Source organism: Periplaneta americana, chromosome 8 (assembly GCF_040183065.1).
Source record: "Periplaneta americana isolate PAMFEO1 chromosome 8, P.americana_PAMFEO1_priV1, whole genome shotgun sequence".
Classification (NCBI taxonomy): Eukaryota; Metazoa; Arthropoda; class Insecta; order Blattodea; family Blattidae; genus Periplaneta; species Periplaneta americana.
In genome coordinates, this window is record NC_091124.1 from 67,313,533 (window position 1) to 67,332,557 (window position 19,025).

The window sequence follows — 19,025 nt, forward strand, 5'->3', positions numbered from 1 at the left end:
CGAATTAATGTAAATCGTTCATGTGATTGCTTGAAGTGAATGTTTGTTGCGTTCTTGTCACAAATTCATCCGCTTGAGATAGATCGTTTGCAAATCTGTTTTCCGTTAGGAAAAACCAGAATGCAGCAAAGCCACTTCTGATGAAGTGTGGGCGTTCGTTCTGTTAACGCACTTGAAGCTTGATCAAGAAGTGCGGCGATAATTCTGAAGTTATCTGGAATTTGGCTGGCAACCATTTTGTATCGTATAACTTTCCGAATTAATCATATCTGCAGTGCGACTTGTGAAGATCGGGAGCATCATGTGTCGTACCCGCGGGATCAGGCATCACCAGATGCCAAGGGATTTTGATAAGGTAAAGCTTTTAGTCTCTTCATATCATGCATACAGAAAATTCTACCGACAAAAGCGTGTTGGTTAGCCTCAGTCTTTGAAGAATAAGGAAATATTCTCTTGTCATAGCATATTTATTCACTGCACATATTTTTAGTACACGTGTTAGTTTACTGATCATTTTATAAATTATTTAGTCTAAAGTTATGAGTCCCTTGTAGATTTACTATACATTATTATTGTTATTATTATTATTATTATTATTATTATTATTATTATTATTATTCTGGACCTCCGAGTTCTTTAAGTATTATTATTATTATTATTATTATTATTATTATTGCTGTTGTTTAATAAACTGTCCAAAGACAGGTCTGAACCTCATAAGTGATACCAAGAAGGCACCACTTATGAGGCAACTAGGCCAGAAGATAATGGAGTAGGGTGGTCAGTTCCTTTCCCCCTCCATTGCATACATCGCCGACTAGCTACATATTACACTAGTCGTACTTCAGATCCATACAAACAATTTGTTCTTTCTCTGACATATATCTTCAAGTGAGATGTACTGCCTGGTAATAGATGTACATATCAGCCAGAAACTCAATCAGAGGATTATTATTATTATTATTATTATTATTATTATTATTATTATTATTATTATTATTGATGTTGCTTATATTGACTTGAACCATGTGCGCCTTTTACTTCATTTTCGGCGATTATGATGAAGGATCCTGTTCTGAGGTTGGAACACCCAAAGGAAAAGGCGAAGACCACACGACAGCTGAATAAAGAGAATTCATACTTACATGAGGGAGAGGGACATTGAAGGAAATTTGTAGGCGGTCAGAGGAGAATGGAAAAGAATAAAAGCGAATAATTTGCAGTCATTGGCTCCGGAAAATGTGCAAACATTGTCAAACCGAAAGTACATAATTATAGGCGGCTTGATAGCGCAGTTGCTAGAACAACGGCTACGGACTGGATGTTCCCGGATTTAGTTCCTGGTGGTGGTGGAATTTTTTCTTCAAAACTTCCCAGAACTGCCGAGGTTCATTTAGCCTTCTATCAAATTGAGTACAGGGTCTTTCCCGGGGGTAAAGGTGGTCGGAGTGCGATGCCGATCACACCACCTCATGGAGCTTTACCTCCCTGCCCCTCAAGTTTCTTTATGGCGTGTAAAGCGAATGCCTTCATCTTTATGAAATATATACTTGATATAAAAGAATCCTATCAGTCATTTTTCGCCCACGTTGGATTTCGACGCTTAATAACATCTGCTTTTGTCCACCGCTGTGAAGTAACGGTTATGCCTGACCGTGAAACGAGCTGGCCAGGGTTCAAATCCTGGTTGGGACAAGTTACGTGGTTGAGACGTTTTCCGAAGTTTTCTCTCAACCATTAAGAGCATACTTTCATAACTTTCGTCGTTGGACCCTGGACTCATTTCGCTCATCTCACTCAGACAGATAACCATCGTAGTTGATAAAGCGTCGTAAATAAAACAATTAAAAAACATTTGCGTTGAAATCGTCGTTAACTACAGTACTATTTTAGTATCAATATAATTTATTTTATCTTTATTATCAAGATGTGACTGAATTCCTTATGTTTTACTCGTATTTATTAATTTCGTCGATTCGTATTCACTATATAATAGTTACCGTACTTGTTAGTGCATGCGATTAACAAATTAAGAAAATATATTCAATTTGCTGCTAATGAATTATACTCGTTTTCACTCCAATTAAAGTGTCTCGATCACGATGGAGGTTGAGAGAAATTCGTCGAATGTGCTATCTGAAAGGACCTACACTACTTGTCAAAAGTTTTTGATCACCTATCACAACTATGGATTTGTGGTTAAAACAGGGATTTCGTTTTGAATATTCTATCATATCATAATGCTAGAGAGAGGAAATACTTATTTTGTTGATCTGTTTAGTTTTTCCGATGTGTTTGTACATTGAAATAAAGTATATAGTTGTTTTCATAGCTGATCGAAAACTTTTGACCGGTAGTGTATTTTTCGCGCAATTTGTTGTTGATTTTCCCTTGTTTTGTGTATTTATGTATTTATTTAAGTGCAATTGCCGTATGTGGCATTGTACCCAAGAATAATACATTAAGTAAATAACCGTACTGACAAGGAAAAGCGATATTTGAAAGAAAGTATAATCTGATGTAAACTACCATAACATGCGGAGTAAAGGAAATCGTCTACATTTACGCTGGGGAAACCCATGTTTGCAGAGAGTAGATACCAAATATTTATATGCTATACGTGTATATACTATATAAACATTTTAGGCCTAAGAGTACATAGCCTAGTTTCCTGTTTTCGTCTAAATTACAACTGTCACTTCTTCCAGTTTCTATCTTCTAACATGATCGAACACGATGAAAATTCGTAAAACGTTTTGTAGCATCAGCACTCTTACTCTCAAAACCGACGCTTTTAATGGCTATTTCTCGCCCACATCTAAGTTGGAATGTATCTTAACGCGTTCAGCTGCTATCGATCGCCCAACTGCAGAAAGCAAGTTGACAAGTTCAACATTAGATGTAACTATCCAGCAGGTTTCTGTGTTCCAGTATCATCTTGATGAGTAGGACAACATCGTAACACTAATTTATGTAACTATCCTGTAGTGCGGTAAGTTAAATGAAATACATCTTCCTTTAGTAAGGAATTAATTGGGAGCCTAACTATTATTTTTAAAGGAAAATAGTGAGAGATTATTATAATTATTATATGTTATTAGATAAATATTTGTTACATTTTATGAAAGATAAACGCTATCTCGAATAACTTAACAGAAGATCACAGTGCTCGCCTTACCATGTATGGTGTTTCCACCAAACTGATACTGCATTTCGAAGTGTCTTATGACATTATATAGGGCCTACTTTGTGTGTAGTTATCAAAGCACTGAGTGTACAAAGCACATATGACTACAGCTTTAGGGGTCCACATTTCTTTCATTTCAGTATTATATTTTCATCATGCCCTGTTGTTATTCTTATTCTTGTCAAGTACCAATAATTTGATATCAAAATACAGACTCTAGAGGTTGTACACCTCACTTCCTTAGAAGAAGTAGGGATAGGTGACAGAGGAGTTCTCCCCCCTCCCTCCCCGGCAGGTTCTGAAGTTACAGGCATACTTCTGGGGTCGATCTACTGCCTTTCCTGCCCGTAGTCTATCGCTGTGCTCTCTGAATTTATTTTGAACTTGAGTCTTAATATGTGGACAAAATAAATTAGCAGAAATATAAGAGTATGTCTGAAGTTGATGGATGATCTTTATTCACTTTTAAATTCTATCTCAGTAGCGATAACTCTAGAATGTTTCCTTAGATGCCTCAGCGTCATCCGTGTAAACTTGTGGTAAAATAAGCACATGGATTTCGTCATTAATGCAGCGTTACACGAAAAACACTTTTGTTAGATCCGGTGATCTTGAAGGTCATTTTGCTAGTCATAACCCTTCTATAATGAGAAAATATGGCGTTATCTTAATAAAAATTTATAAAGACTTTGTGACATGTTAAAAATACTACGTAACAGTAGCTACCGTTGTGATACCATTGTTGTGAAGCGAGTCTCTGTTCACGTCAGGCGTAAAGATAAAATTTAGTAAACCTAGTCTTTGTAGTACATGAAAGAAAAGTGACTAAGTTGTACGTTTGTTCATATCATAGTGACTCATAAGATAAGCTTAGTTGACACTTGCTATACAGATCAGTGCACAGCACTATAAACTATAACCTTCTTTCTACAGCACATAAAACGCATTTCCGTATTTTAACTTTTAAATTGCTTTACGAACGGAACCAGCCCTAATAGGTTACATACATAAGATACATACATACATACATACATACATACATACATACATACATACATACATACATACATACATACATACATACATACATACATACATACATACCCGCTGGCTGGCTTGAGGGCTGGACCCGGAGCGGTCCGTACACTTAGGCACATTTGGCCCATTGTGCGACCTATATATGCAATGATTGTCCAAGTCCGACAGGTGGCCCGGGTAGCGTTCGTGAATCCGACGCTGACAGGTGGGCCATCCTGTCCCAGCCGTTTTGCGACGAGTAGCCTGATAAGCTCTAGGGTCCCTGAGCCCCAAGCCCTTCCTGATCAGCCATCGCTGATAGGTGAGCCATCCTATTAGCCCCTGATAGAGCCAAATCTCATCCACATAGAGTTGTCTGATAAGCTCCAATGGCCCGGAGCTCCAAGTCCTTCCTGTATCAGGATCGGAAACACGTACTACCCCCATACTTCACCTCAGCCTCTTTTTACTATTGCAGATGGTAGATGATAAGAGGGGGAGGTGGAGAGTGTGTGTAGAATGATAGACGGAAATGGGAGTACCCCGAGAAAAATTCTCTGCAATGTCTGCTTTTTCTGCAAATTCCATCACGACCCTGGCCGGGAATCGATGAAAGACAAGCGCGCTACACTCGGCGCAGTGAATAGCGGGAAATTGTAAACAAGCTGCATTCTGTTCTCTCCTCCTATGGGCCAACCACACGGGGAAACAGAGAGAATGTGGCTTTGTGTGAATGTTTACATTCGCCTACTATCCACTGCGCCGAGTCTACATGCGTACATAAGCCTACATAAATACATAATTCTGTCCATGGGCAGGTCATTAAGGGGTTAGGTACAGCTTACAGCAGTAAAAGTTTTGAAAATATTCAACATTTTTTTCCTCCATTACTGTATCTTGTATAATAATGAAAATTGGTATGTGTAAAACACTGTCCTTCAACTATATGAAAAAAATATATTTTCACGATTAAAAAAAAATTATTTATATATTTTTATTTTTCCAAATTCATAATGGTGGTAGTTCACTGTGCAGTGCTGAAGTGTTTCTCTCATAACTCATAAACTTGTTAATTTTTTCGTGTTCTCTCTCTTTTATTTTATTTCTGAAACTCATGTTTACAATATCATGCTCTTTCAACTACATTCGTTAATAAATAATATTTTTTTATTTTGTGTTAGAAGAAAATACTGATATTTGACCTTTTTTAAAGGAATTTATTTTTATCAGACAATCCATCAAAGATAGAGAAGTGATTTTGGATCATATTGTAGATATGACATGCATATGTACACACAAAAAATTTCATCACAGAATGCTGGATAGTTTTTGAGTCATGTGGGAAAAGTTTCATTACTGCACAGTGAACTGAATTTTGAAAAAAAAAAAAATGTAAATAATTTTTTTATCGTAAAAATATTTTTTTCACATAGCAGGACAGTGGTTTTATACATACTAATTTTCATTATTGTACAAGATACAGTAATGGAGAAAAAAATATTGAATATTTACAAAATTTTACTGCTGTAAGCTGTACCTAACCCCTTAAGCCTAGGTCGAGAAGCAATACATTAATAGTCCGCCTCCTTGGTCTTGAGGTAGCGTGCTGGACTCCTGAGCAAGGCGACCCGAATTCGATTACCGGTCGAGAAGTCAGGGGGATTTAATTCGGATCTCTTCACGGGGCTAGTTGTTTGTCCATTGTCCAAGTGTGTGTATGTGGTGTCTCACATTGGCCACCGAGTACACTGACCCAGTAAACGGAGAAGTCCTGTAGTGTGTGCGTGTGTTAAGTAAAGTTGTGGGTCTAGGTACAATAAGCCTCAGGCTGCGATATCGAAATTATTAAAAAAATCATTAATTTATTTATTTTATTTATTTATTTCTTTATTCTGGTGTACTTAAGGCCATCAGGCCTTCTCTTTCACACCACCAGAAATACAAATACAATAACAGAAATAAAAAGAAAAAAACACTATAAACAAAGTAAAGTCACACAAAAATATACACAGGTTGCAGTCACACAAACTTTAATTGAGTGATTAAGTACAATTAATTGTATCCTAATTAACTAACATAAACAAGAAACTTGCTATTTTAAAACACAAATCAACACTTCTAGCAAAACCTAAAAAGCATTAAACAAGACAAAATTTTCCAATTTAATTTTGAATTTTGATAAAATCCGGCAGTCCCTGACATCATTAGGTAACGAATTCCAGAGACGTGGTATTTCTACAGTGTAGGTGTAGGAGAATGAGTATAGAGACGTTCTATGATGAGGGATAGAAAGAAGTGATTGATGCCGGCTTCGAAGAGTTGTAAGGAATTGAAAGCGCGATAAGAGATAATTCGGAGTAGAAGTATGCATGATTCTAAATAGAAGAGACAGTGAATGTATTGTTCTTCGTTCCTTCAGACGCACCCATGAAAGTAACTGGAGGGAAGGTGTTATATGGTCAATATCACTAGTATATTATTCCAGTTTGCCAAAAGGTGCATGTCAGACTGTGTGAATCTCGATTTGGACGTTTTATAGCAACACGATTTCCCTCTTGTGACCCTGTGAAGGAAATGTTCAAGAGAATGGAATACCTAGGAGAGAGTTGGGTAGTATCGGACATCGGGTAATATCGGACAGTGCGTTTCTTTCATCTATCACCACATGGTAGTACCTGAATGACATGGTTACGTTTCTGTATGCGACATCACAGAAACGTAACCACGTCATTCCGGTACTATCATCTGGTTGTAGGTGAAAGAAATTCACTGTCCGATATTACCCGATGTCCGATACTACCCAACTCTCCTCTATACCGTTGGGTTAAAACGAATACTCTTCTCGGGCCGTTCAAGAGGGAAAGTTTGTAACGTTAATAGGACTGATATGATTTAATTCTTCTTTATGTTACCTCACTTTACAGTACATTACCAGGTTCCTCACATAGGCCTAGTTTTAACTTCTTATCTTGCTTATACGATACGTAATTTATATGCACTTGCTTTTGATATGACATAGGTGCGAACAAATGAACACATAGTTTTATTGATAAATACATTTTAATTTAAATTAACAAAATAAAAAAATTGTACTTTTATTTACAATAGGCAGACTAACAATCACTAATGTAGCAAAGGCTTCGCTTAACCAGAGTCATTAACTAGCTTGGGTTTTATTTCTTAAGTGTTCATAGAACTGGAATATTTTAATAAGTACAGTTCTAACAATTTTTTTATTTTGTAGTAACTACTTTATTATTTTTTTATCTTAAATTCACACGGGGGGATTGTCTTCTGATTTCGAAGCTGAGACAGTGATGATGTTAGTAACGTGCGTGTTACGTAATGGTTGTGTATACAGTGTGACTTCACTATATTTTTTAATGTGTGTACTTATGCTATTGGTGTGACGTTGAGCATCGGATCGTGATATTCCTATTCTGTATTTTTAAATTTCGAAGCTGTAAACAGCAGCAAGTTAGTTTGTCTACGGGATACTTATGAAGTGTAAACTAGTTTGTGTATGTGTGCGTGTGTGTGTGTGTGTGTGTGTGTGTGAGTGAGTGAGATAAATCGATGGTCTGCTTTTCTATTCTTGACCAGGACTGGACAAATTCACCACAAATTTTGGAGTCAGGCACAAAATAAATAATTCATTTCCTTCCTTCTAGAGTGCAATCCAGTTGAATCTCGCTGCATTCGCAAATTACTACTATAGCTTCCTTAACTGTTGGATTCTTTTAATGATTCTGTATCCCTTTGTTTGAAAACCAGTGATTTACTAATTGCACTGAAGCGAAATAGTAAAGACATAGGCCAGTGGTCATCAGCACTCGCTGAAATAGCTAAAGGGCAAGAAGTTTATCGGAATATCCGCGGGTAAGCGACGCTAGTCCGAGGGTGCACTGCGCTGATGACCGCTGACTTAGGCTATTCATGTTAACCATCATTATATGATTCGTGCTGTATGTAATAAAGATGATCTGAATTTATTCTTCAGTGATTCATAACACTAAATCTCCTTTCACACGATGCCGTTGACGTGGGTAACACTGCTTAAATGCTGATTAGTTTTGATTAGCAAATGAAACCTTTTACTTATGGAGATAACTTCATCAAGGAGATCATGAAGTGTTACTACTCCTAGTCACTCAGAATTCATACCATTTGCCTTTTGTAGGTTTCGACATTTCTTCCTCCTCTCACAAACCAATTTTGCCTTGAAGTCAGTAGTCAGGTTTTTGTGTTTTTATCGCCGATATCCGGAAAAAGTGAGAAAATTAATTTGTATTAATTACATACTTAATTATTGTAATGTTGAAAAGATTGAAATAAGTAGCCTATAATATTGCACTAATGTCAGAATGGAATTTTAGCAGTCTCAAATTTAACATTTTAGGCTAGAAATTGAATTTTTTCTGGCGCCTTGGAATTGTCCAACCTGTTCTAAACATATTCGCAGTGATACAGTGACAGGATGAACTCTTACAGTGTCAAATAGTCAGTTATTTACAAATTTTCATTGCGGTTAGAGTTATCCTTCTGGTTATTTTCAGTGCGCTTTACGTGTTCCATAGTTTCTAGCAAATCGTTTCGGATGCATATCCACAAAGCCGCTTTAAAACACAGAGTAGGCTATAACGTGGGTTAGGGTTTTGTAAAGGAGAATGTTGTCATCCGTCTGCATTCCTTCCCAGAACAATAGCCTAATGAAAGATTTACTTGATATATATTCAGTATGGCGTTAACTATAAGATGCGAAGTTTGTTTAAAAAATATGAATGATTTTATAGGATATAGCTTGAACAATGCAATTTATTAGTATATTTTTTTTTAAATGACACATTTCAAATGATCCCCTCGGTATCTTAGGTTTGTTTGAATCTTACCCGGAGATTATTCATGACACGTTGCAATAAACCTGGAATTTTATTTATTTATCTATTTATTTATTTATTTTATTTGTTTGTTATTTCGTTGATTTCTCGGACTTCTACCTCTATTCTGTTCTTCAGATCCTTGATACAGTGTGGTCTGATTTAAAAGATCCTTTCTTTGAGGTATCCTCACAGAAAACATCAGCAGTTGTTAGGTCTGAGGATCGAGCCGTCCAGTTAACACCGCCAAACCGAGGAATTAAAGCATCCAACGAAACAACACTCGCATTGTGCCTCTGGCAGTACAGGCCATAGCCTCGTCTGTTGAAACCACAAAATGTCATCCCTGTTTAGTACATCTCTGTATAATGCAGCCCTTGGCATAAGAGGGGAAGTGAAAGGGACACAGAAACCCCAGCCCATGTCCTTTTCGCTTACTCCGCCTTATAAACAAACACAGAGTAAGACTGTGCATCAGTGGTGGAATTTAAGCAACCAGCTAGAACCGAAAGTTCGTAAAAGTTATGATGCCCTCTGATATAATCCGTCACTGACCTTCATGCCTGCTCTTAGCGCACAAAAACATTACTGTCTCAGCCGAGGAAGGTGGTGGAGTGGGAAGTTAAGGAGGGGGTGGTCTGTAGTGACTCAATCGAGTTATTTACGCACAGACCTGGTATAATGTCTATAACATTTGCCGATAGTTTCCACCATTCATTGTAATAACTCATTTTCATCTTGAAAAAATTATGGACTCAGTGATGACTCTAGCACAGTGGTTTTTAAACTTCAGAGATCGAGGACTCTTTTATATGATGCGCAGTTTGCTAGACCCCTCAACATGTTAACTTTATATTTTACTTAGTACAAAGTAAAAAAAATCTTTCCATGTATATAAGCTATATGTATTTTTCACTGTGAAAATGATTACAAAATCAAGTTGAATTTACAAACTCTGCAAAGATTACCTTTGTTAATAAAAATGGTTACAATTACAACATTTTTAATGAAAATTAAGATACATTTATCGCTGCGATTGCATGGTATTTTAATTATTTTTTTCATGGTGAAATAAGAAATTAAATATTAGTTTCAAAATTCACTTGCGGACCCTGTCTATTAGCTATCGGACCCCCAGAGGTCCGCGGATCACAATTTAAGAATTACTGCTAACAGAAACAGTGCATCATACGATCAGCTTCTGACACTGTATTAGCCGTTCATGCAGTGTCTAAACGTCTTTTAATATTGTTGCTGCTGTCATTTCATTTTATAGTTCTGCCAAATTCGTCAGAACTAAAGTATCATGAACAATTTCCGGGTAATGTTATAACAAACCATAAGATACCGAGAAGATCACTTGAAAAGTGTATTTTCCAAAAAATAATATGTCAATAAATTGCATTGTTCAAGCTATATCCTGTATTACTTTGATATTTTAAAACCTTACACCTTTATGAAACAACGAGTCAAAGTAAGGATAGAAGAAGAAATGTCTGAAGGAAGTGAAATAGGGAAAGGAGTGCGATAAGGATGTCCTTTATCACCTACCCTGTTCGGCATCTACTTGGAGGAATTAGTGAAGAACTGTTTTCAGAACATGGGAGGAGTGATAGTAGGAGGAAGAAGAATAAAGTGCATTAGATTTGCTGATGATATTATGACGTTGTTAGCAGAAGAGAAGATGATACCAAGGGATATGCTAGTGGAGCTAAATGACAGCTGTGAGCAGTGTGGGATGAAGATAAATGCAGATAAAACGAAGACCATGGTCATATAAGTTTCTTGTTTATGTTAGTTAATTAGTTAGGATACAATTAATCACTCATTTAAAGTTTGTGTGACTGCAACCTGTGTATATTTTTGTGTGGCTTTACTTTGTTTATAGTATTTTTCTCTCTCTCTCTCTCTCTCTTTATTTTTTGTGTAGCTTTATTTTGTATATAGTGTATTTTTTCTGTTTATTTCTATTATTGTATTTGTATTCCTGGTGTTGTGGAAGAGAAGGCCTGATGGCCTTAACTACACCAGAATAAATAAATATAAAGAAAAATAAGGAAGGTAAACTTAAGAATTCTAAATGAGGCAGTAGAGCAAGTGGACAGCTTCAAATACTTGGGATGCACTATGGCCAGTAACATGAACTGCTGCTAGGAAGTCAAAAGGAGGATAGCAATGGTAAAGGAGACTTTTAATGAAAAGAAGCATCTTCTGCAGATCTCTGGAAAAAGAACTAAGGAAAAGACTGGTGAAGTGCTTTGTGTGGAATGTAATATTGTATGGGGCAGAAACATGGACATTACGACGAAGTGAAGAGAAGCGAATAGAAGCATTTGAAATGTGGATATGGAGAAGGATGGAGCCTGTGAAATGGACAGACAGAATAAGAAATGAAACTGTATTGGAAAGAGTGGATGAAGAAAGAATGATGCTGAAACTGATCTGAAAGAGGAAAAGGGATTGGCTGGATCACTGGTTGAGAAGAAACTATCTACTAAAGGATGCACTGGAAGGAATGGTGAACGAGAGAAGAGTTCGGGGAAGAAGAAATCAGATGATAAACGACATTAAAAGATATATGAATCATTGCGGAGACAAATAAGAATTCAGAAAATAGGAAAGATTGGAGAATGCTGGGTTTGCAGTGAAAGACCTGTCATTTGACAGAACACTATGTATGTAGTCACTTTATAACAGCATTCTGAAATTCATCAGAACCAACTACCGGACCCTGTATAAACTTTTTGATTGAGAGGTATATTGCGAAATTTGAGTTTCGTATGCAATATTAAAATTGCATTTTCTCGAATAAATTGAATGCAGACCACAAATATATACACTGCGCTCACTACATCTCCTTTAATGCTACAATTTTCCCGTATGAACCAACAAATTATATGCGGAAATGTCATGGAACTGCGTTATTTATAGGTATATACTCTGCATTCTACTCGCATTGGGATTACCAGTACATTAACGAGTCGTTTTATTTCCAGCAATTTCACCACATGCCAGGCGAAGGCGAGAGCGAAAGTAACAAGCGTGTCTTTAAGCCCATTTATTTGGAAATTGTCTGTCGCTCCTTTGTGTGCCGAATCATTATCATACTTTGCCCTAGATGTACGAACGCTTCTTATCTCTGGAGTATTGTACTGCGGCTTGTATGGCATCTCACACTAGCATACAGATCACATTTTGTACTTCGTGAAGTGTTGCCAACATAGAGCATAAGTTTACCTGAAATGCAACAGACGTTTACTTACTCCTCTGTATTAACATGCTTATTTATTGATATTTAATTTATTCGTTAGCATTTATTTATATTGAGGTACATAACATACATGTATTTTAAGGAAACCTTATGATGTAATGATGACTATGGCCTAGTATAGACCTACGCTGTGTAACACGATTTACTATACATACAGAGGGATGTAACATGAAAAATTAATTATACTTATAATTACTATCTTTCCTGTGTGTTTCTCAGGAAAATGTTATAAAGAAAAATGTTTCAGATACAGTAGTTCTGACATATTTATCGGATTTGATTAAATAATTTATTTACATTTAATTCAGTTGACATTATTATTTTATGATATCTGTTAGAACAAATCTATTGATTAAATTATAGTTCATTGTTATGCTTAATTTAATATTCAGAAGTAAGATTGCGTTATTGATTAATAAAATACTTACTTTCTCTTCGAAATTTTTTTGTTTTAATTAATATTGATATTATGGAAATTTGTTTACAGTGACTTAATTACCATAACTACCGTATTTACTCGCGTAATATACGCGATCGCATAATGTGACACGCATCCCAATTTTTTACAGTAATATGTGGGGGTGGGAAGAATCCCTGCACAATGTACGTATTTTATTTTCAATTGTTACCTATGGTAATATACAATTGTAATGTTGGATACACTTCTTATGTTTAAATTTTTAAAACATTACGATTATTATATTGGTTCTTTTTAAAATGCAAAAATGGATTGTGATCGATTTTTTTAACTTTATTTGTATACAGTTTTAGGTCATACTGTGCTACATTCTTAAGTTATGCACTTTACATTATTACTTCTCGTAAGCATTCGATATATCGATGGTCTCAAAGTCGCACAATCAATCATTTTCAATATTATTTGAATGTCCGATGTCGAAACCAGCTGCAATTATCACGTTGGATGTCAAGTAGTTATAAAAAATTTTGCTCGCATATAAGACGCACCCTGGATTTGTAATCTAAAAATTATGGGAAAAAAAGTGCATCCATTACGCGAGTAGGCCTAAATACGGTAATGTAAATTCAGTTATCCTAAGAATTGCATTCTAAACAAAATTCTATCTCTCTCTCCAGAGAAATTGTCAAATCTAATGAAAGGTCAACATATTGATGAAATAGTGAATTTCATTGATAGTGTACAGTATGCGTATCGTATCATATTACTTTATTCGATGATTATGGAACTCGGTCTTCGGCTTCGTTTGACAATTTTCCCATCTTTAACTGTAATATGATTCGTTACGCTACTTACATCGTGAATAACTGTTAAACGTGCCAGCGTGATAGTAGAGGAAAACGGAATATTTCCATGATACCGCTCCGACAGCAGCCTTAGCCCGCAGTAGGCCTATAGACTAAGGACTTTCAATGTTGAACCCGAGTCTCGGTGATGAAAAATTGTTTGCTAGTCATTAGAGTGGGAAGACTTCCACACAAAGAAAATGTACTAATAAACAGCATAAACGTCTGGTAGGAGAGGAGTATGAGTGTGTTTTCCTTGAGTATTCGAAATGAGGTTCCAAGAAGCGAGATGCACTGTAACAATCAATGGGGCATTGTCCTCCCCCGCGCGACTTTTTGGCTCACGGATCTATACCGTCCGTGGCGCCTGTGCCGTCCTCGTTACGTAACACAGTCTGTAGCCGGGCGGCGCGGCGGTGGCAAAGGGCCAAGTTTTCTGGCAACGCAGTCGTACTACAAGTTTCCGCTTCCCCGAGCCCCATTCAAAAAAGAACCAGTGTAGTTGATTCATGCAGGTCACAGGTCGTTGAGTGCCTGCGCCTAGGAGGGAGCCCCTCAACACCTGCAGCAAGCTGTAAGGTCAGGGACATGGGTTACCCAATTTACGTGGAATGAGTAGCATTTCATGGAATCGTTGTCATTCCATTCACGAACACGAGTTTATTGCATTCATCCTCAAACGTGAAGACCGTGCCAATTTCCCTCTCTGGCTTCCGATTCAATTAGTATTCCGGTGTAGTTCCACGAGGTTGTATAAAATTAGATAAACACTCATTTATTCAGTCGGACACTTCTGTGCTTCAAGGCTAGAGGTTCCTGAAGATCTGCAGCAATGATTGCTTCTGGTACCCTCTATTGGGGATTGTGTAATAGGTAGAGACACCCAGGCACTGAGTTTAAGAATAGTAATCTTTCGTATATATTTTCCATCACGCTTATCCATGTCGTCTTTGGGCAGGTTGAAACAATACAGTTAAATCAACTTAAATACTATATTGAAAATGAAGTACCTGTACTTCAAGAATAAACTGAACAAATTCTTACAAATAGATTCATCTGAGAATACTCCGTTATATATCAGAATCACTCGTATAATACTTTTCTGCAGAATAGATTCCTTGTAAAAATTTTTTGTTCTGAAACATTGTCATGAATTGCAACACAATCCCCACTGGAAGATGATTTCACAATAAGTTTTGATTTTACTGTCTGTATATGCGTCTTGTTTTTCTCATCAGTCCACATGAGTTCATGCTGGAGAACAATTTTTCAATACGTGCATTTGTACCACGGATATACATAATGAACTCTATCACTTTCTTCAGTTTGAGAGCTTTTCATCAACACTTTTGAACAAATCCACCCATACTTCATCTAAATATGTTTATGTAAGAATTTCCTTCAATTCACTATCTTCTTTGGAATTCAGAATATTTTTCACAATTATTATATTATCAAACAAATAAGATTCAGCAGTGTTTCTATCTGGTAGCAGTTTTCTTCATGAGCGAACTGTTTTAAGAATTATGTATACATTCAATGTTACATCCAGCGTTGTCAGTGTTGCGAATTGCAATGTCACTGACATGATGAAATAGCAGTTGATATTCCCAGTTTTGTTTTTCCAGTCACTAACTTTTAAATAAAAGATATGTCCCGAAGATGTTTCGGGATAACGGGACACATTACCGAAAAAGGGACGTTCCCATATTTTTACGGACGTATAGGGACCCTAGCAATGAGTTGATAATCTATTTATCAATATTAATCGAAGCTTCAACCAGTGTTAGAAATACTTTATATTTTAAAAAGATACTATAAGCTACTACATATCTTTACATAGAAATACGTGTGGGTGTGATCACCTGTTGCAGGTGCATAGCTTTACTATGCTGCATATGTTTACGTAGAACAACGTGTGATGGATGGTACTAGAAATGAAACTATGATAGGCCTAATACAAGAATAACGAGAAGATGAGAACAAGGGGAATGCAGGAAGAACAATGGAAACACAGGGAGAAAAGGGGAAGTACATGAGAACATGGGTAACAAGAAGAGAAAGTGGGAAGACAAGGGAACACAAAATATAAGGAATGCAATGGGAATACGTACAGAGTGTCCCAAATTGATGTATATACATTTTGAAATACTATTTCTCAGCAACAAGATGAGACAAATACGATTTTTGCGGTTTTGTAGTCCTTAAGTCCGTACATGTTCAAAATGGCCCACTTCCGCTACAATACACTCCGAACAACGACGTACCAATTGGATTGTAGCTGATGGAATATCATTGCAGGTATGTTCAATCTGAACTCTCAGTTCCTCCAGTATTTGTGGTTTTGTGGCGTACACTGTGTCCTCTAGAGCTCCCCATAGGTAGAAGTCTGGAGGGGTTAAATCCGGAGATCGAAGGGGGAACTCCGCAGCACTTCCTCTTCGTCCTCTCCATCTCTGATTGAATGTGCGTTCGATAAAATTCCTCACATTAACATGAAAGTGAGCTGGAGCCCCGTCTTGTTGAAAGTAAAACCCAAACCCATTTTCATTGTCAGAGGTCATTAAGACGTAGAATCGTGGTTTCCAACATTTGCTGGTATTTCTCACCCGTGACAGTCCCTTCGAAGAAGTACTGCCCAATTATTCCTCTGGAGGACAAACCACACCATATGTTACTCCTGGAAGATTGACGGCCTTTTCTTCAAAGATGTGTGTGTTTTTGTTAGCCCAGTACACACAATTGTGCCAGTTAATTGTGACATTAAGTTTAAATGTGGCTTCATCTGACCAAACAAGTCTTGAAAATCTTCCCTTTCATCACACATATTCAAGAATCACTCACAAAATTCCAGTCGCCTATCTGGGGCGTCCTTATTTAGTGAGTGAACGAGTCTCGGAATGTAAGGCTTTCATTTTTGAGCTCGCAAAATTCGATGAACACTGGATTTTCTGATATCAATCTCACGAGAACATTGCCTCATTGACTTCTTTGGGGATTGTGCTAAAGCTTGCATGACTGCATCAACACACTCGTTATCGGTGGAACTTCTCTTTCTTCCCCACCGCTCTTTCAACACATTATGCACCGTTTCGTCGACATCAAACTTGTCTCGGATTCTTCTGATAGTTAACTTTGTTGGTGGTTGTTCCAAATTCAACTCTCCAACGTCGTTGAACCTCAGCAACATTCTCCCCTTTCCAATAAAATTCCAGTATCCACTTACGTTCATCGAGCGATAATTGCACCGCCATGTTTGTTTATAAACAGATCAACATGTTTCCCTGCTTTACTTGCCTTCTGAATCATAAACAGCAAAAGTCGTATTTCTATCTCATTTCTTTGCTGTGAAATAGTATTTCAAAGAGTGTATACATCAATTTGGGCACTCAGTATAAGGAGAGCAAGGGAGAAGATTTCATTTTTATGTGGTAGTGAATTCCGAAGTTACCTAGTGAGGAGAAAGACGAAGTACTGAACTATCAATGCAGGGGTAACATGAGGTCAGTACGATGATCTCCCCAGTCGTTACAGCTGGCTAACAAAACTGGATTTCGCTACTCACTGTTGCTCTCCAAATTCGTCACGATGCTGGGTAGGCATCGGTCCCATATACTGGCCGAAAATTCCTTCCCCATGAAGATCTGAACCAACGCGCATTCCGTATTGCTAATCCAAGGCATGACTCCACGACGCTATATCAATTACTAGGTCTTTTAGCGTCGTTGAAATCGGTGATAGCGACATATACTTGGTGAGATGAAGTCGAGGATTCGCAATATATTACCCAACATTCGCCTTACTGTTGGTGAAAGCTTGGCATAAACCCAACCAGGTAATCAGCTAAAACGACAAAGGAACTCACACACTCACAAACGCGCCTATCGCCAGAGCTGTGTCGGTAGCTCTACTGCGTTATTAAAGCGAGGAGGTCAGCAAATTCCTTGGAAGAGCATGAAAAGTAAATCATAAAAATTCTAAATTGTGGATATTTTCCGTAATCAGCAGCCATGGACGAACGTAATTAGCAATACTAGCAGCTTGCACGAAGAAAAGTCACTAGTTACGTACCTCTCTATATACCGGCACACTACCAGGACCCGAAAGTTATATTCATATCATCTAGAATGGTTTAGCCTGTGGTTATATTCTTAACGTCTATCGTATGCCGACATGGGAAATAGTACTTAAGTTGATTTAGAATTTTGAATTACCTTCTTGTGGTTTAGGTGTTTATAAGCTAAGATCGTAAGATACTGTAAAAACAGTGCTGCCTTCCATATACTATACCTACAAGAGAATGACACTCCTACTGATCTATAGTTTTCCATTAATGCATTTCTACGTGTCTTATTTCTTAACTAGCTGTTAAAATTGCATTAGTTGTAAAATATTTTATTTTTATCTTTTATTCAATCTGCCTGCCTATCTATCTATCTATCTATCTATCTATCTATCTGTTTGTCCGATCTACCTTTCCTACCTATTCTGTACAGCGTATCGATTTTTTTCTCCTAGTTGTTGAACAATTCTAGTTTAACTTTGTCCTTCAGTGATGATGGTTGTGAAGATCCTGCTGACCTATAGAATTCCATTCATGTATTTTTACGTGTCTTATTTCTTAACTAGCTCTTAAACCTTTCATTAGTTGTAAAATGCTTTATTTTTATCTTTTGTTCTATCTGTCTATCCTGTTTGTCTATCTATCTGCCTGCCTATCTATCTATCTATCTATCTATCTATCTATCTATCTATCTATCTATCTATCTATCTATCTATCTATCTGTCTGTCTGTCTGTCTGTCTATCTATCTATCTATCTATCTATCTATCTATCTATCTATCTATCTATCTATCTATCTATATCGATCTATCTATCTATCTATCTATCTATCTATCTATCTATCTATCTATCTATCTATCTATCTATCTATCTATCTATCTATCTATCTATATCTATCTATCTATCTATCTATCTATCTATCTATCTATCTATCTATCTATCTATCTATCTATCTATCTATCTATCTATCTATCTATCTATCTATCTATCTATCTATCTACCTACCTACCCTGTACAGTGTATCAATTTTTTTGTATTGCATTATTTTTTTTTTCTCCTAGTTGTTGAACATTTCTAGTTTAACTTTTTCCTTCAGTGATGATGGCTGTGAAAATTATTATTACAGTAGACTCTTTTTAATTCGAACTTTAGTGACAGATAAAAAATTTCGAATTAATCAGAAAATATTTTTTATAAAATACATATCAAAGAAATTATACACTGGTAGACATCAGTGGGTAATGAATGTGCAGTGTACTTTAACATAACTGCTAACATGTTTTATCCATTTTCATATAAACTTAAGACTACCGGTATCAATAGAAGACTCGAACTTTCTTTGCTAACG

The 19,025-nt window shown here is 36.7% G+C and overlaps 1 protein-coding gene across 1 annotated transcript in view; it reads left to right on the forward strand.

Moving 5' to 3' along the window:
* Nucleotides 1-222: 222 nt before the first annotated feature.
* milt (trafficking kinesin-binding protein milt) overlaps nt 223-19,025 on the forward strand; it is a 344,681-nt gene continuing 325,878 nt past the window's right edge. The window contains exon 1 of the mRNA XM_069833015.1: nt 223-355. Within this exon, the coding sequence (XP_069689116.1) occupies nt 302-355 (54 nt within the window). The 5' untranslated portion in view covers nt 223-301. The remainder of the gene's footprint in view (nt 356-19,025) is intronic.